The sequence below is a fragment of the Monodelphis domestica genome, chromosome 8 (assembly GCF_027887165.1).
Source record: "Monodelphis domestica isolate mMonDom1 chromosome 8, mMonDom1.pri, whole genome shotgun sequence".
Classification (NCBI taxonomy): Eukaryota; Metazoa; Chordata; class Mammalia; order Didelphimorphia; family Didelphidae; genus Monodelphis; species Monodelphis domestica.
This window is the reverse complement of record NC_077234.1, coordinates 178,249,273-178,269,473: the sequence shown is the minus strand read 5'-3', so window position 1 is coordinate 178,269,473 and position 20,201 is coordinate 178,249,273. Positions and strand designations below refer to the sequence as shown.

The 20,201-nt window shown below is 35.0% G+C and overlaps 1 protein-coding gene across 1 annotated transcript in view; it reads right to left on the bottom strand.

Annotated features, from left to right (window-relative positions):
- The window catches only part of MYO16 (myosin XVI), a 727,392-nt gene that overhangs the window by 601,176 nt on the left and 106,015 nt on the right, over positions 1-20,201 (bottom strand). The window contains exon 3 of the mRNA XM_001375684.5: positions 9,336-9,406. Within this exon, the coding sequence (XP_001375721.4) occupies positions 9,336-9,406 (71 nt within the window). The remainder of the gene's footprint in view (positions 1-9,335; positions 9,407-20,201) is intronic.

Here is a 20,201-nt window from a genome sequence, read left to right as displayed (position 1 = left end):
AGTATTCACAGTTGATATTTAAGTTATTTAAAAAATAATTTTAATGCATTTTCCAAAATGCATTATAGCATAATATAAAAATCTAATGCTACTTTTATAGGCATGTAAACATTAAGTAAGCTCCATAGCATGCTTTAAGATATGTCTTAAGACATTTCTCATAAACTTTTTACTTATGGTGCCCATTTGTCTCTAATATATCTGTATCAGTACTTATATCTATTTAAATCAGTATCTCCTTATCTATCCACCTATATATCTATATATTTGTAGAAAGAACTGCGTTGGAGGAGACCTGCCTTTCCCTGAAGTACAGAGATCAATTTTTCAGAGATCAACTTGTCAGAGATCAGCCTATCAGAAACAACTTGGTTCATGGTAAATCCAAGGGTTTCATCACCTGGGACCTTGGGTTTACCTAGGAAATGAAATAGAATAGGTAAACTGTGGAAATTATTTCTTGTTGCTGTAAATGACTATGCTCTGGCTGGCTGTGACTAGAGAGAACTTCTAGAGGGGAATCTGAAGCTGCTTGGTTGTAATGGAGGTAGGAATGAGAAATGCTGAGGAATGCTAGTACAGGGATGCTGGCACACGGGAACTGCTCTGGGGAGTGCTCTGGGGTTTTCCTACTGATCCCTACTGATGGCTGATGGATCATTATATCTTTCTAACTTCCTCCTCCCTTCACTCCCTCCCTTCTCCAAACCTCCCCTTCCTGCCTCCCTCACCTCCCAGTTCTTCTTGAAGCCTTTGACTTCTTCCCTCCCCCCTTGAGCAAACTATATATTCTTTTCTTTTCCTTTTTCAAGTCAAGGGATTTATTGGGATAACAGGATAGGAAACTGAGGTAAGAGGGATGAGGATGTCCCTAATCTAAAATGAGGGAGAATTTGAGGGTTTGAGAAAGTAGCCCAGTCACAAATTGTGACTATAAGACAGTTAGAGAGATGGAGGACAACAGCCTTTTAAAATATTCTTTCTTCTTCTTCACAAAGTCAGCAAGTTCTCTCAGTTTAACCCCAGAGAGAAACAAAGTCCAAAGTCTTTCAGTTTCTCTTGGCCAGCTCAACTATCAGAGAGACAATCCACTCAAAAGCCAAGTTTCTGCTTCTTCTCCTCTGTGGCCAGAAACCCCCAACTGCCACTCCTGGGAACATTCCATTTGGAACCTTCCTCTTGATTGACAGGCAGTTTAGGACCCCAGCTTGTTTCTTGCATCTTGGCTTACAAGTCCTCTCTCTCTCCATGCCTCTACCACAGAAGCCAACCCAGGCTTTGGGCAAGGACTCAGTACATCTGTGATTCCTGCATCGTCAGCCTTTTAAAGACAATCTATAGTATATAGATAATCAGATAGCTTTTGCATCTAGATAAGATCAGGGAATGAAGAAGGGCTTGAGAAGACCAGAAGAGCAAACCCTAAAAGGGGGAATGTAGATTGGTGGGAGGAGTTAGAGTTGTGTAGTTTTAAGACCTTATTTATCATTTCCCTACTTTTTAAAATAATTACAAGGGTTGTGCTTCATTGGCCCTGGGAGGTTCCTAGCTGGGCTTTTTTAATTTCCCATCCATCTAGGTCCTTATCATTAAAAATATCGCCTTTTGGAGGTAATTTTCACTTCCAAAGCTCTTGGTTCTTTTTATTACCATAAATGTGGCAAACAATGAGACTGCTTCATTAATTTTGGTTAAAGCAATTCATATTCATTGTTAAGATTACTAGGATATGAAGAAAAGTCTGTTTTATAGTCATGCTTAAACATGACATTAATTGGATAAAGTCTCATCCTTCACATTACAAAAATAAGATATTTTGGAATTTGATGGAATATGTCCATATTCCATCCTTGGGATCTATTTGGTCTTATAGAAATCAGAGACTTCTGAACTAGTTTTTAATATAATAGAAACTAAAAATCTCTAGAGTTGGAATGGATTCCTTAAAGGCTATCAATTGTAATTTTCTATCTAATCCAGTACATCCCTTCCGAAACATCTCTGATAGACATACATCTAGTTTCTTTAAGATTATTTCTAAATTTCATTACTTACTACCTACATCTTCATCTACACAAAATTGCACTGAATTTTTTGCCACTATATCATATTGTAAGATCATATATTTTATGTATCATGGCCCTAGGATAATGTAAGTCATTTCTATTATGTAACTATCTCCTGCCTATTGAATATTTATGTTTCAGATTATGTTTCCACAGATGTATTAGCTTGCATTTTCTAACATGAATTGAATTCATTGTTTCAATCCATATTTCAAATATTAATACCTAATTTCCTATTGAAGTGGAAACTCACTATAACATATCTTTTAACTACTAAGAATCAATTACATTCCTGGTTAGAGCATATACCTCAAATGTAACACCTCATAGAATCAAAATCTGATGATATCTTGGTGAGTCTATCAAATAAATGCTAATTATTTTTCTCTCAAAATAAGCATTATATTTATACTATTTTTTCTATTTAATTCGTTAGAAGACACATTTAAGCAGCACCTTTGAAATAAGCCTCATTTTACATGATATACTTGCTTTTCAATATAGTTTTTACTAAAAAATATTTTCTATAGTCATGTATTGTTTTGAGCCAATTTATTGTAGAGAAAATATCAGTGAACTTAGAATAATAAATGTGTGAATTCTAAATGATATATGATATAATAAACGATATCTATCTAAATGATAGAATTATCAAATGATAATTCTAAATCAATTTATTTCTCTGCACTCTCAAATTTCTTATCTATACAATAATATGAACTTCCAGAAGAAGGTGAATCCAGGTCCTAAATAGTGCATATAACAAATTCCCTGAAGTTATTACATTATTTGAGTTGCCATTGTATATTTCCATTAGGCTGAAACCAATTATCATGTTTTATATAAACATTACTTCAAATAGTGAGCATTTTGATACATTACAATACTGTGGGAATTAATTTTTACATTAATTGAGCAGCTAGGTTGGGCAGTGTATAGAGTGCCTAATTTGGAATAAGAAAGGCTCATATTCCTGAGTTCAAAACTGGCCTCAGACACTTAATGGCTATGTGATTCTTGACAAATCATTTAACCTTGTTTACCTCAGATTTCTCATCTGTAAAATGAGCTGGAGAAGGAAATGGCAAATCATTGTAATATTTTCCCAAGAAAATTCTATATGGGGCCAAAAAGGATTGGACATGATTGAAAAACAACTGAACAATAAGAAACCATGGGGCAACTAGTTGGTATATTAGATAGAGTACTGATCTTGGAATCATGAATACTCATCTTGATGAGTTCAAATTTGGCCTCAGACACTTCCTAGCTATGTGAACCCGGGCAACTCACTTCACTCCATTTCCTTCAGTTTTCTCATCTGTAAAATGAACTGAAGAAAAAAATTCAGACCCTTCCAGTATCATCACCAAGAAAAACTGAAATGGGCTCATGGAGAATCAGATATGAAGAAAAGCCTCAACAACAGTCTGTAAATAGTTTAATGAATTGCTTTGAATACAGGTCATATAAGTATCAGTTAAAGTAAGTGGTAGTCCTTTGATATGTCAGAAGGTTCTAGGTCTATGATGGTGAACCTATGGCATCTGTGCCAAAGAGGGCATGCAGAGACCTCTCTGTGAGCACCATGCTGCTGTCAGTCAATGTGGATTAATAGAAAGGCAGAGGGATTGGGCAGAGCTTCTCCCTTCCATGTTTCCACTGTGTCTGGGGCCATTTTTTTTTCATTTTACCTGTCCCTCTGCCCAGCAACCCAATGGGAATGCTTACTCTCTCCCCTGTCTGTAATAAGGTGGGTAGCTCATAGGTTGTAGAGCTGTAGGTGTACAGAGTGCTGGGTTCACTCCCTTCCCCCTCTCCATGTGTGCCAGTGGACATTCATGGCAGGTGGTCAGGGGATGGGCATAGTACTTGGTCTATAAAATGCTCACCATCACTGCTATAGGTTGTTAGGGGTAACTGGGGGAGATGATGGAGAATGTTGAGTAATTGAAAGACTATAACATGGAAGAGGGATTGGAAATTTTTTCCCCCTCAGCTGGGAGAATAGGTGTCAAAGAGGGGAAGTTTTAGACTGTTAAATTAAGGCTTGATGTCAGGAAAAACTTCTCAACAATTAAAGTTGTGCTAAAATAAGATTGGCTGCCTTGAAAAGTGATGGTTTCTCCCTCTTATAAATATTCAATAATATTTTGGATGACTATTAGTCAACTGATTTCGATTAGAAATTCATTTTATATGGGCGCTGTATAAAATATCTACTGAGATCCTTTCAACTATCAAATTCTGTGATGCTATATCATGATAATCAGTAAGATGCTTTTCATGTCTAATTTCTATGACATCATGAATAAATGTTGTTAAGATTTCAAAGAATTTTTCATCTAGTATGTGGCTTACGATAAAAATCCCTCTCAAAAAGACTATGGATACTGGCATTATATTTTTAGAGGGAATATCATTTTTGGGTGAGAGGGAGTTAAAAGGTGATTCTGGTATAAATAAGTTGCCATTGCTGGAGTTACTCCACAAAAGAGTTTGTGTGAAAACACTGAAAAAAAAAGTATGAAGACAATGTTACTTTTTAACCCTGCTAGAAATACATCCTGAGAGAAGTGAATTTAACTCCTACTCTGGGGAGAAGATATGCAATCAAGGAGGTAACTTTATGAGATTTCTTGAGAGTTTATGAATCATTATTTTGAAAGAATTGTGTTGCTCAAGTTGTGAAAAAAAATAGTAATTACAGTTAAACATGAGAAGTAATTTTGGCTCTTATTTTCTCCCATTTTACACAATGTTGAAATATTTAAAGGTGTCTTTGTATTATTTGTTACCCTATTAATAAAGAACATAATTAATAAAATTGGTATATTTTGAGCCTGTAATAGCAGAGTTTGAGACTATAGGAGGTGAAACAAAAGCTTGGTAAAAGAAATTTCTCTGCTTTATTTATAAACTGTATTAGGGGCTTTGGAAAAGTCATTGGAGAAGAAGTTTTTTGGATAATTCATAAGATGGGATAGGATTTATTAATAAGAAAAACTGGTCATTTTTATTACTTTATAATATAATATCCGAATATGCCTTCTGATTGTCTTGGAATTCAAGGAGAAAATGAATAAGTATATAGGCCAGTAGTTATTAAGGAAAAAGGGGACAACTTTACCTTTATTAAACATAATTCAATGTTGACTCAAAAGTCTGCTACAGAAGGAGATTTAATTTAAAATAAAATATGATAAATTTCAGTTATATGGTGTTAAATTCAAAGGAAGAGAGAGTTTTTAATGGGGGGGGGAGGATTGTAAAGGAAGATCTCATGAAAAAGGTAGTATTTCAAATGGCCTTCAACTAACAACAAAAGATTGAATGAAAAGTTAGGAAGTTAGGAAGAACTTTTCTATAACAGCAATATGAACTGTATCTTTGTTGGTATTCAGTGACAGCCAAGAACAGAAGTCTTGAGATAACCAGCCCACGACTTCAGATAGTCACATCACATAGCACCATTTCCTTATTACAGGATGTAAGAGTCTTTATCTGATTACTTTTATCTTTAATTGAAGGATATTCTTATCTAAGGTGGAATGTTTCTGATTTTCTGAGATGACAATATTTGCCTGCTCTACAACATGTTTCTCTCATTTTCTTTTTTCTCTCATTTTCTGAGACTTTAAGGAAAATAAGAACCCCTATGAAATCTTGTTTATTTCTAGCAAGAAAAATTTCTCCCTCCCCAACAAAACTTTATTCTAGAAATTGACTAATTTAAGCATTTAGCAATAAAGATAAATTGATGAAGAGCTTCACAATAAAGATATTTTCATTATAACAATATTATAAAATATTTTTTAACTCTGATCTTCCATCTTAGAATCAATACTGTGTATTTTTTCCATGGCATAATAATGGTAAGAGCTAGACAATGGAGGTTAAGTAACTTATGCAGGGTCACACAGATGGAAATGTCTGAGGCCAGATTTTAATCTAGGCCCTCCACCTAGCTGCTCCCTTAAAAAGTGTTTTTATTATCCTATTTTAATATCTAGATAATTTACAGACCCCAAAAAAGTATATTCTTATAACACTTGTGAAAGAAGTTTTTTAACCCTTACCTTCTCTCCTGTAATCAATACTAAATAATAGTTTCAAGGCAAAAGAGAGGTATGGGTTAGGCGATTGTGGTTAAGTGACTTGTCTAGGAGCACACAACTAGAAAGTATCTGTGTCCAGATTTGTACTTTCCATTTCAAGTCTAGATCTCAATCACTGAACCACCTAGGTGCCCCTGAAGAAATTCTCAATGTTACTAATTTTCATTTTTGGGAAACAGAGCAATTTGATCTTTGAAATACAGTGATAGGCTCAGTTTCCTTAAAAGAATTTGAAGAACTCTATTTCCAAAAAGATCTTCTTTTGGTACTAAAATGATCAAATACAGTAAGTATATTTATAATTTTATGTTGATAACTTTTGAGAGAAAAACACAATTAGAATGAATATTTCATCTAAGTGAACCCCCATTCACAAAGTGGAATTTCAGGGTTCAATAAAACTCATTTTGGATAAGAATCCCTTAATTTTATGAGAAAATTGCATTTAAACGTATGAATCAAATGAATAAATATTAAATAAAATATGTGCTTATATTCAAACCAGGCTAGGTCAGTAATTGTTCTGTCTTTTCTCCCATACCCACACATGGCTGCCTTTTCCTCACTGACATTAAGGGAGGAATGTGTAATTATAGACTCAGTGCTGATAATGTGTTGGGTTTCCAAGTTCAGAGTGCCCAGAAGGATGCATAAACAAGAAAAACAAAGTTGACACTTTAGATGGCTAAATTGCCTTCTTTACTACCTGAGGCATTTTGAAACACTGCAATTTTGAATTGTTGGCAACATGCTATTTTTCATTTGTTTCTTATGGTAACCCAAATATATTTAAGAATATTATTTCACAGAGATAAACTCCATATCTTTTGCTCTACACAAATCTATGCCATAATCCTTTGATGCTCATCTCCTAATTCTCAGATTATATTTCAATAAATTCTTTTCACTTCCTTCATCTTATTTTCCTAGTCCACACTCAGTTCCTGCATCCTGAATTATTTCCATTTTCAATCTCCTGGGTTCAATTCAGAGGACCAAATCCCTTTTAAACATCTATAGCCATCATCATCATCATCAATGAATATTATCTCACTAATAAAATTAAAGTACTGATTTTGAGCCCCAGCCATGTTATAATAATGACTATATATATGCATACATATGCATATATATATATATCTTAACACCAAGCTATAAAGCTTAGATATTAAGCAAAAGGAATAAAAAAATCTATAGAGCCCACCTTCAGTTCTAAAAACAAGTTGTTATTTTGGTATTAGATTATATGTTATAGTTTATGGTACACTAAATCCTTTGTGATCTAGTAGTTAGGATTTTGTCTCACTGACAGTTCAGGTTCAATTTCCAGTCAGAGAAGAAACTTTTAGGTAGGAGCTAGGTTGTACAGTGGATAAAGTATTGCCCTGGAGTCAGGAAAACCTGAGCTCAAATCTAGCCTCAGATATTTACTACCTATGTAACTCTCAGCAATTTGCTTAACTCTGATTGCCTCAGTTTCTTCATCTGTAAAATGAGCTAAAGAAGGAAATGGAAGAATGGAAGAAGACCACTTCAGCATATTTACCAAGAAAGCTCTATAAGGGATCATGAAGAGTCAAACACCACTGAAAAGTTACTGAATAACAATACTAATTTCTAAAGTGTTATGGAAATAATAACAACAGTTGTCATGAAGCCAAATAACTCATCTCAAATTGCAGGTAACATCACTATCCTGGTTCCAATAATTAGTCCTCAATTACAATCCACTAAGAAAATCAGTATTTCTAGTAAGAACTCGAAATGTTTTAGATGACCTCTAAGACACCCAGAAAACACTTTAAGATAAATACCCCGATGCAAAAACTAGTGAATAGGCTAGTGGCAATGAGATGAGGCTAAAAAAGAGAGAGAAAGCATTAAATAAGGAAAAACTTGGAGTAAATAAACAAGTTTCATGTAGTCACTTATAATGGAAAAGGAAAGAGCTAGCCTTAGCTAAAATGTTATTATAGCCTGATATAGTTTGTAAATTACTAAAGCACTTTAGAGGATTATTGAGAGTACTTCATAAAATACTGAAAAGAGCTGTTGGGAATGCTGCACTTAAGAGAACTGTGAAAAACATTTAAGCAACCTATTGAAAACACAATAGAGCTGCTGAGAGCACTTAAGAGAGCTTCTGGGAGCATTGCACTTAAGAGATCTGCTGGGAACATTGAACTTAAGAGATCTGAAAGCACTTAAGAGAACTTAAGAGAGCTGTGGAGAACTTGAGAGAACTAAAAACAATATTTCAGGTTTTTCACCAAAGCACAATGCAAATAGATTATTATCTCCCATCATCCCTATTCTGGACTCTTTTCAGTATTATCTGTTATTTCAGAGATATTTGCAATTACTACAAGCTTTCATGGACCTGATCAAGAAGAACGTCTTCAATAGTTGTTAATCTATCTGAAATACCAGATAGTTTCTGGTTATCTCAAATCATAAAGATTCACCATGGCTTCATTTTCCCTTTCTCCTGGCCAGTCTTCTTTCCTACATTCTCCTCCCTTCCTCTCTTCCTTTCATTCTGTCTCTGTCTCTCACCCTCTCCTTCTCCCCTTCTCTCTCTCACTTTCTCTCTCTTAGAAGAAGTAGTGATTTCCTTCTCTTTGAAAAACTTCAAGCTTGGCAACTTGTCAAGTATGGCATAGTGGAGATTCATTTAGTATATGAATTGGACAAGTGGACTGCTAATGTCCCTTCCAGTTCTCAGATTTAGTGATTTTGTCTTTGTATGAAAGTTGCCTAGAGGAATGAGAGAATAAGTCAACTAGGATGGGTCTGAGGCTTGACTTGAACCCACTGGAAGCTCACTTTTTCAACATTGTGCTCTGACTGTCTTTTATTCCTGTTCAGAAACCATGAAATGTACTTTGAAGTGGAATTAGTTTACATGTATGCCAGGGGTGAGTGTTGATTAAAAAACAACAACATTGATTTCTCTTTTGATAGATAGATATATAGGCAGATAGATAGATGGATGGATGGATGGATGGATGGATAGATAGACAGACAGACAGACCAATTGACAGATAGATAGATAGATAGATAGATAGATAGATAGATAGATAGATAGATAGATCGCTAATATGCTCCTTATCATCTTTATGAAATCCCAAGTAATTATCATAGTTCTTACCAGGTGGAGTAAAGATCCTCCTGAGGAAAGAATTGTGTGAGGGTCAGCACCATCCTTCAGTAGGCGAAGTACTGAAATATGAAAGGAAGGAAGTTAATACATTGCTTGATTCCACCCCTCTTCTTGCTTACTTGTTTTATTATTGTAATTAATTGATAAAACAAACATCATGTAAAAAACAGAGCATTTGAAAATATACAGAATGAGCCAAACGTTATCTACTTAGTGAGTCAACAAGCATTTATTAAACGATTACAATTTGCAGGCACTGTGCTATGTGTTAGGATTACAAAATAGGGCTAAAACACACAATCCTTTCTTTCAAGGATCATCCTTTCGAATGGAAAGATATCAAGTAAATAAATAGGTACATAAGACATGTACATATATGTATGTATGTATATATGTCCAGGGGCATGGGTGTATATGAAAATATATGATTATAAACAAAAATAGTTTACATAACATTTTAAAGATGGCTTCTCATTTCAATATAAGAGTTTGTACTAAATGGTGTCTAGGTTTACTCTCAGTTCAAAATCTACACTATTGATAAAAATCACTTATTGGTAATGGGGCTAATGGGAATTACAGTTGGGTTATTTTTTCAGATGAAAGGAGAGATAGAAGGGTCGTAGGAGATATGTGAAAAAGAGAGGAAATGAAGCAGGTTCTTTGATTCCAATTTCAATGTTTCTTCCACTATGCTATGCTAAAATCTCTACAATCCCTTCTAAATTAATGAGTAAGCTCAGGATAAAGGACACAATGTAATAACATAGAGGATGGTTGTCAACACCAAGGGGATGACATCAGGGTAATTTTAATTGTCAACAATCTTTCAATGAAATTTCATTGAATAATCTCAAACAGAGAAAGAACTACAAAGAAAAAAGAATAGACTCTCCAGATAAGCAGAGTTTAGGAACTGTATGATTTAACCAGGTTTATGGTAAGCATCATTGGACTATAAATCTCTAGAAAGCCTAATTATTCATAAGAAAATAAAAGTGCTTAACTCGTATTATTCTGATGCTCTTAAGGATTTCTAGAGACAGATGAGACTGATTTATATTTGAAAAGGTGTCAAACCTTGGAATTAATAGAAGAATATGTGATTTAAACAAAATCTCAGTGCCAGACCCTAATTTTTTCCTCAGACATAACTACAAAATGATTGTTACTAAATAATCCTATAAGTACCATGCCAAAAAGAATGATAGCAATAGTAATATGATGAATTATGAGTTTGCAAACTAAGATACATTTTTATAAAACTATATGAATATAGTATTTGTCTAAGAAGTCCATTAAAATTTTATCTCATCAATATGTTAGCCAGGAAAGGAGGTAACAACGTAGAGTGTTTATGTTCAATGCCACTGTCAAAAATTTTAAAGTGCTTTTGTATGTATAACTGTTCTGTCTGTGTATTTGTATGGAATTTGTTTTAGTTCACTACAAAGATTATTGATAACAAACAACAAAAGATACGCAAAAATATTTTAATAATGAGAAAAAAGGATGAGATAGATTAAAGTTAATTCTTTTTTTTTTTTTTAGGAAATTCTTAACCTTCATCTTAGAATTAATTCTAAGTATTGGTCCCAATGCAGAAAAGCAGTAAGAGCTAGGCAACTGGGGTTAAGTGACTTATCTAGGGTCACACAGTTAGGAAGTATCTGAGGCCAAATCAGAACCTAGGACCATCTGTGTCTAGGGTTAATGAGTCAAATAGCTGCCCCAGTCAGAGTCAGTTCTAACCACTAACTACTAACTAGAATGACTGACTCCTGAACATTTAGGAAACCATTCTTTCAAGATGACAATTACAAATTTTACAATTCCCCTCAGGTTATCATCTTGATAGCTTTCTCTACACAATAAGGGTCTAACTCAGTTCTCTCAGGTAATCTCTCTTCTAACTCTTCTTGACAATTAACTCATTCAGTTTCTCAAGAAAGAATGTCTCACAACTTTTATAAAGGCTAAACAAACCATTTAATTATTTCATGTTTATTTAAATGCCAAGAGGTTAATCTGTGTGAAGGAAGTTCATTCCCTCCCCCTCCTGAGTAGCTTGACCTGTCCATCAACAATCCTCACATTGTTAACACAGTTACACCAGGTTTGTGTCCATGGAAATGTTGTATGTCAATAAAAGTCAAGGCTTTGGGCTTGAGATGGGGAAGAAGTGAGAAAAGAATGAAGAAGGGATGCAGGAAGAGAGCAGATAAGTAAGGGTAAAGAGGAAGAGGCTTGCAGGCTAGGCACCTCATGGTCAGGTTAAACTATGATTGTCTACCCTTTCTAATAAACTTTATAAAATATATATCTGGGTAGAAATATTAATTCAATTCTTACAGTTGGCAACCATTAGTCAGGGAATTTTTTTTACCTTTAATTTTCTTCTGAGAAGTTCTGAGTGAGTGCTTAGGTAAAGCACAGGTTAATAGAAATGACCTCAGTTGCTCACCTGCCTACATATACGAAACACACTTTGGCTGAGAAAGAGAAACAGAGCTGTCTAACACGCCTCCCCAGATGGATTAGTGAGAAAACTCCTTCCCATTTGTTTCCCCAACCCCCATTCTTTTACCTTCACCAAGGATGGGTCAGTAGAGTCCCGGAGCACAGGAACCCAGTCTAACCTCTAAATTCCCCAGGCACACAAAACCTCAGGCTCCTACTACTACTTTGCTCAGCCAGGTGCTGTACTGAGCACAAAGACACCCCTTAAATTAATCCTGGGGGTCCTTCTAGGCTGTGGATTAGAGTTAGGGCATCCCTGGGGCAGTCAGAGAAGGGGAAGAACACTTTTTGCACAGACAGAATCCTGGACTGAATTTTCTAGCCCAGCCTCTGCTACTCTTGACCCAAAGCCCTCCCATGGTACTTGGCACAGCATGGCATTTGCAGACAGGAGGAAGAACACACAGGGGTGGCCCTATAGGAATTGGTGTAACCCCACACCCACACAATTTTGACTCTGGCAGTGAGGGGTTGGAGCAGAGAACTTGATTGTTCCCATTTGCTGCTGAAACTTGATCCTTTCTTTCTTATAGTTTGGCAATTTTCTGTAGTCCTGACTGTAAATGGGTAAAGTGCTGTATTGCTACTATTGTCCTACAGGCTTGTGGGACATAAGTCACTTTAATAGAGCCTTGCTGTGATTCAAGAACCTGTTATATGTTTATTTTTTTATTCAGAATTTTATACATGTAAGAGTTTTATTTTATTTTTTATCATTTCTGTACTTCTTATTTTTATACAGAATTTAATTTTTACTCTTTAATTTGTGATTTTTTTTGGATGATTTGTTTTTGTTTTTCTTTTGACAAGTGTTTCATATACCTCACAACTCAGTCATATATCCCAGTGTGATTCTGATGTTGGTCAACATCCTCTTCAGGGTGGGATTGTGTAATTATCCTAATATGCAAGATTTAAAAAATTTTGGATAAATTTCAGGAAAATACACTTGCCAACACCTTGAATCAAGAAAGGGGATCCTTTTGGAGAAAGTGTTGTAAATATTCCTGAAGAAGCCACACACAGTATCAAAAGATCCAGAATGAAGCTTGGGATATAATGAACTGAATTTTAGGAAGTTGAACATTCTGAATATAAACTCTTATACCAAAGGGGACTGCCCCCTAATTGGCATTTTGTCAATGAATATATCAATCAGCATTGTTTTTTTTTATTTTACTCTCATCTCTAACAATTGTAACTTCCTCTTAGAAAGAGGCAATATTGTATGTACTTTTAGCTAGAAGGTATTTGGAGTTATAAGATAGTTATAAAAATGATCCATTGGGGAGACCAGTCTCCCAAAGTATCACAGGGCGGTTGTGTCAAGGAAGTTCATTCCCTCCCCCCTCCTGAGTAGCTTGACCATTCCATCAACATTCCTCACATAACAGTTACACAAGGTTTGTGTCCATGTATGTGTTGTACGTCAATAAAAGTCAAGGCTTTGGGCTTGAAATGGGGGAAGAATCAAGAATAGAACGAAGAAGGAACACTGGAAGCGAGCAGGCAAGTAAGGAGAAAGAGGAAGAGGCTTGCAGGCTAGGCATCTTGTGGTCAGATTAAACTATGATTGTCTACCCTTTCTAATAAACTTAATGAAATATATATATATATATATTCATATATATATATATGGGTAGAAATATTAATTCAATTCTTACAAATCCTTGATTTATTTTTCAAGTGGGAACAAATCTCCACTGCTTGGGTAGGTGTGGAGAAGGTCTGGCAGGTCTTCAGAGATATTTCAATAAAATTTGACAAGAAGTCATAAGTAGTTATCAGCTTACCTTTGACAAATTCTTGTTTTTAAATTTATTTTCTTCATTGAGTTTTACCCAAAATCTTTTATTGCTTTTTTTCTTACACTGTTTTAATTTGTTTTCTAATTTTTCCTCAACCTCACTCATTTGGTTTTTAAAGATTTTTTAAACATTATGACTAAGCATTCTTCTGGGACTTGAGTCCATTTTATATTTCTCTTTTAAATTTGGAAAGTGGATGCTTTAATTTCACTCTTTTCTAAATGTGAAACCTGATCTTCTCTATTTCTAAAGTAGTTATCTATGGATGGATTGTTGCTTTTTTGTTTACTCATTAATTTTTAGTAGTTTATTTCTTAATTGTCAATTTTATGCTATCATTGGGTTCTTCTTCCTGTGTGTGGGAGATAATGTCTCAGGGAGTCACATTTCTATTGTTGGTGTTATTTCCTGAGCTCTCTGAAGAACTTGACACACCTGAATAAATAATAATAAAAAAGAAACTAGTTAAGAAGCATGGAGAGATAGATATCTAGAATACAGCAGTAAAGTGGATCAGACAGAGACCTGGAGATCTAAAAAAATTTAGCAGCACAGGGACAGTGAGCTAAAGAACTAAGATGTGACAGAGGAGAGCAATGGAAAAGGGCCATCATTGCTAGATGGATCTCAAAACAGAAGGCCTGTCTGAAACCACCAGGTGGTTTCTAAGAAATTCTAAGAAAGTAGTCTATTTTCCCCTTAACTTCCCTTTCCTAGTGTCCTACTACCAGAACTTGTAATATCTTCTTTACTCAAACATTTCTGGTAATATTTATTTTGACTCAATGGTAAAAAGGGAGTGAGAAAATGATAAATGTAAATTAAAGAAGAAAGCCAAATATTCAATTGAATATTGGGTGTTATCAGTTAAGAGAAATCATGATAGTGTTCTTATTTTAAAAAATAATATGTTTTCCCTAGAGTAGTAGAGGAATGAACAAAGTGTGCCTTAGGGGTTATTATATTGCCCTTAAACTTAACTCTTGTTACAGGATGTTGTTGCCTCACACGTTCTTACTCCAACAATAACAGTAACTTATTCCATAAAAACAGTTAAAATATTTCCTATAAGTTGTCTCAATGACTAAAGTTTAGGTAGCAGGTCAAACATATGGAATAATTTGACAGATGTAGCATTTAAAAGCACTTTTTCCTTACTCCAAAGAAGGTCCTTTATCCTATATACCACATTGTTTTTTATGATACTATTAAACTCATATATTCCCTCCACTCTAGAATGTGATAATTAATGATAAAGTGAGAAGCCCAAAAACAGAGCCAATAGAGAGGCAGGAAGACCATTGTTTAAGACCTGTTTCTGACATACACTGGCTTTATGACCTTGAGCCAGTTGTTTTAAACCTTCCTACTGCTCTTGGGAACTCTAAATCTATAAAAGAAAATTCAGTCCTCCAATGATAAAGGCAATCTTTTACATAGGATTTCCCTATAGCAATGAAATCTCAAGTCTGTTACAAGTCCTAGGTGAAAATCACAAACAACAGCATCTATCTTTATGGAGCAAATACATTTTCCTGAAAATAATTCTGTCTTTGGTAGTTCAAGTTGTTAGTCACAATTTATAGATAAGAAGTTTTATAGGTGAGAGATGAAGTTCAGAGAGAATAAGTGACTTGGTCACCATTTGACATAGAAAATATCACAATGGAACTCTTAAGTTAGGACTCCAAAGACAGCTATTCTCATGTTCTTTTATTTGTTCTTTCCCATGCACACAATTGTCATGAGTTATGGTCACAGAATAACTCATTAGTAGACCTAACAGCGACCCATTCTCTACAATATGATTACAAATTATTTGATAGAAGAAATAAAGTTTAATTCTATTTTCTCTTGTGTGTTATCTAGCTATATACATTGACACATTCAATACTGGCCTCATGCAAAGTGCTTTATAAATACATTTTAAAATGTATATTAAATGGGACATTTGGAGGCCAAAATGATGAAATTGATAGGGTGCAAAACTTAGAGTCAGGGATAGCAGGGTAGGAAACCTGCCCCAGACACTGGATAGATGTATGATCCTAGGCAAGTTAATTAATTCTCTGTGCATCATATTCCTGGTTTGAAAAATAAGAGGGTGAGACTATGTTGTTTCTAAAATCCCTACTAGTTTCAAATCAGTGATCCCAAGTTTAGAAAGTGGAGCTGAGCTGGATAGTAACAAGAAGGTTGAGTTTGGAGTAAAAAAGACAACTTGATTTGACATATAGATGTTTAACTTACTAACCTGGAACAGCTAGGTGGATCATTGAATAGAGTGCTGGGCCAGGAATCATCTTCCTGATTTAAAATCTATACTCAAGACACTTATTAGCTCTGTGATCCTTGACAAGTCATTTAATCCTTTTTGCCTTATCTGTAAAGTGTTCAGGAAAAGGAAATGTATCTTTGCCAAGAAAACCCCAAATGAGGTTACAAAGTCAGACAAAGCTGAAAAAAAGATTGAATGTCAAACTTACTAACCATACATGCTGAGGTGCTGAGGTCACCTAGTCCCATTGACTTTCCATTTTTTACCAGAAAAATGAATTCTCTGAAAAAGAATTTTCTCTAAGACTTTTCCCAGCTTTAAATTGAATGAGGCTATGAATCCAAACCTTTGTACCCTGACTATTGGAACCCATCTGATTTTCTACAGCTACAAAGTTACAAGAAAAACAACCAATAAAAAATAATTGCTTGCAACATTTAGAAACTTTGGTAGCAAATCTCACCATTCCCTATTTAACTTAGAAAAAACAGCTTAGTTTTCTATTGATCTGAGATCTCTTTTTATGAACAAAATTATGTGATCAAACACTGAAGCATTGTATTTTTCAGGAATAATTTTTAAAAAAAATTTTCATCAAACATCAGTTTGGGTGTTTATTATATGGCATAACATAGAGAAATATAATTATAGCATACTATAAAAATTTAGTAAAATATGTTTTTTCTCTGAGATTTCTAAACCCTACTAGAGGGGAAAAGTCCCAATTATATTCAGACTCTGAAGGTTCTGCACTATCAATGCCTAAATCTGTAGTAAATCTTCAGTGCCTTGAGTTTCACATGGTAGATCATAAATGACCATTTTATTGTATCATAAATTCAATGGTAGCATCCTTCTTCAGGCCTTAATACAAAAATAGTAAATCTGTACTGTGCTCAATAAAAATACATGTCCCATTTTTCTTTTCCTTCCATTAAGCTCCATGCCCAATTATTTTTACATGACTTTAAAAGTGCTTTAATACCTGGTTAATCAAAGCTTGGGGGGTGGGGGGGAAGTATTAGTTAACTCCTTGAAATCAATTTTACAGAAAGACTGAGGTAGAAAATTCAAATTACTGATGAATTCCTTTGAATAAATCTAGTGCCTTAGGATACTAAAAATCACACATGAAGTAGAAATATGAACTTAGTGATTGAATGAGATAATGAATGGAAAATACTTTGCAAAACTTATAAAAAAAATTATCATTATTATTTAGAACATTTTTGTCATATTATGCAACTGAAGCATACACAGTTGAGACTTTAGCAAAAGGTAACTACAAAGACCAAAAGAGAGAAACATTGAAATGTAAACAGGAAAGGCTTCAGCAACAAAGCCTAAAAAGGGTAGGAAACGTGAATATTTTAATTGCAGGTGAAGAGGCAAGTAAAGTAAAAGAACCTACTTCTAGGTCACAAATGACCTTTTACTTCTTTTATCCTTCGCCATTCATTCATCTAAATTTGATTTAAAAATATATTACCTTATTCCCCAACTACATGGAAAAGCAATTTTAACAAGTTTTTTTTTTTTGAGTCATCAGTTTGCTCCCTCCTTCCTTTCTCTACCTCTTCACTGAGGTGGTAAACAATCTGTGCAATCAAATAAAAATATTAGTCCTCTTTTGGAAAAAAATAAACCAAAAAAATGAAGAAAGAGGGTGAAATCTAGTATTCTTTGGTCTGGACTCAGACTCCTTATTTCTCTAGAGGCAGATGGCATTTTTCATCATGAGTCTTAGATTATTGTCCTATTGAGAATAGCTGTCATTCACAGTTAATTTATCATTTCTTATTGCTGTTGTAAAAATTAAATTATATTTCTAATAATAAAATATTATATTTTATGAGGTTTATTAAGGATCATTAGAAATCAAGGAATAAAGAAGATACAAAATAAAAACCATGTCCCCCTGACTGATTAGCCCATTTAAAATCCCTGCACTTAGCTTACCACTATCCTTGTTACATCACTGCAAAGGAAGAGAATGTGGGAAGCGTTACTCCCACTTAAATACCAATTGTGATCTTGCCAATGTGGAGACTCAGGAGATATTATAGGGAATTCTGGGAAATACCAAAGACTTTTGGGGAATGAAGTCTAGGGTTCAAAATCTCCATTTTTATACTGTTATTGTGTATAATGATTTCCTGGTTCTACTCACTTCATTCTGTTTCAGTTCATGTAAGCCTTTCCAGATTTTTCTGGAATCGTCCTGCGCATCATTTTTAATAACACAATAGTATTCCTTTTCAATAAAATGTCACAATACATGCGTCCATTCTCCAAATGATGGACAACAGCTCATTTTCCAATTCTTTGCCACAACAAAAAGAGCTGCTATAAATACTCTGTACATATATGTCTTGTGAAAAGGAAACTAAAACAAGTTCTGGACTTTCTGCCACTGTGTTGGAACAAGAAACAGTGGGACTATTAAAGAGAGAAGAAATTGACAAGACTGACAGTTGGTGTGGGAAGGTGCTACTGGGAGTGGCAGTTGGTCTTGTGATGAGCACTTCCTTCATGGTGTGGGAAGTGTGTGAGTTTTTCTTCCCATTTTCTGGATAGAAGTGCCTCTATTTTCTTCAGCCCGAAGAGACAGACCCAACCAGCTCTGAAAGTCAAAACTGTCTTGTTGCTTGCTGTCTACTGCTAAGATTTGAAATTAAGTAAACTAGCATAGATATAGCATAGACAGGGATAAGAGAAACCCTTCACCAGCCTGTGAGGTCCTGCCTCAGCTCCAAAGCTGAGAGAGATTCCAACCTTATCTAGGGAGATCCCTTTTCCCTCTTCCCTGATACCTCTCCAATCCAAACTTATTATTAAAATTTATCTTATTTGAATATCTCAGTCAGATAAGAAGACTATTCTTTCAGGGGGCATAGAGGGAGCTGAGCATCTGGACAGTCATTCAACTAAAAATGGTCCTTATGGGACCCTTGCTAAGCGACTAAAGTTTGGGGAAAGGCTTGTCCCTCAGGAGGGTCTGTGTTTACTTGCTCTGGGGCATCTTCAGCATCAATCCATAGAAAAGACATCCCCGCAGGCTATCATAAATGGCCCATTTCTTAGACACCCCATTTTGTTCAGAAATAGTCTCTTGGCAGGGGGCATCTCTCTCCTTTTGCCTCACTGGCAGCCATATTCCCTCTCTCCCTTCAACTCTTCCATTCCCTGCTACAAACCTTCCATATCCCCTGTTCTTCTTATCCATCCATCTTTCCCTATAAATATTGCACATTTTTCCTTTTTTAAAGAATCTGTTTCGGATACAGACCTAGTAATGGTATTTCTAAGTCAAGGTATGCATGCTTTTACAACCTTTTGGGAATAATTCCAAATTGCTCTCTGGATTGTTTGAAATTCATTTCCCAAACAGTTCCTTAGTGTCTCAATTTTCTAACATCTCCAAGTTTTATCATTTTCCTTCTCTTTCACAATAGCCAATCTGATAGGTATAAGTTGGCATCTCAGAGGTGTTTTCACTTGCATTTCTTTAATTAATAGTGATTAAAGAATTGTTACATAGTTAGCTTTAATTACTTCATATGAAAACTACCTGTTCATAACCTTTGTTTTTTATCAGTTGGGGAATAGCTGGTATTCTGATACAGTTGACTCATTTATCTATGTAGAAATGAGATCTTTAATAGAGAAACTTGCAGTTTTTTATCCTCATGATATTGCATATAACACTCAATCCTATTTTCCCCTTGTTTCGATCCTATTCTTTCTATCCTTCCACACTGTTCATCCTCAAAAATGTTTGCCTTCTGGCCAGGTCTTCTCCCAATTTGTCTATTTTCCCAGTTCTCTTGTCCCTTTCCTCTTCTTCTTTACTGTAGATACATATGATTTACAGAGCAATAAAGGAGGTGAAAATGACTGAGCCAAAACTATCACTAGAAGGCAACATTTGTTGAAAACAGAGGCAAATCTTTTTTTCACCAAGAATGATGTCAAAACATCACAGGTGGGGCTCTGAGCTAAGGTAGTGGGAATTCAAAGAAAAAAAACCTGACAATTGATCTTAATCTAAGGTCCCTTACTTAGATGAAAGACCACAGTAGCAATATATTTAAAGATAAAAATGGAACCCCTGAGTCTAGCCATTGGCCAAAAGAGGAAAAAGGCTGAACCACTGCTATCCAATGAAGAACATGACCAAGACAGCAGCAGAAAAAGCATCTAGCAAAGCTGAAACACCCTAAGGAATCCAGTAGCTGAGCAATTTGC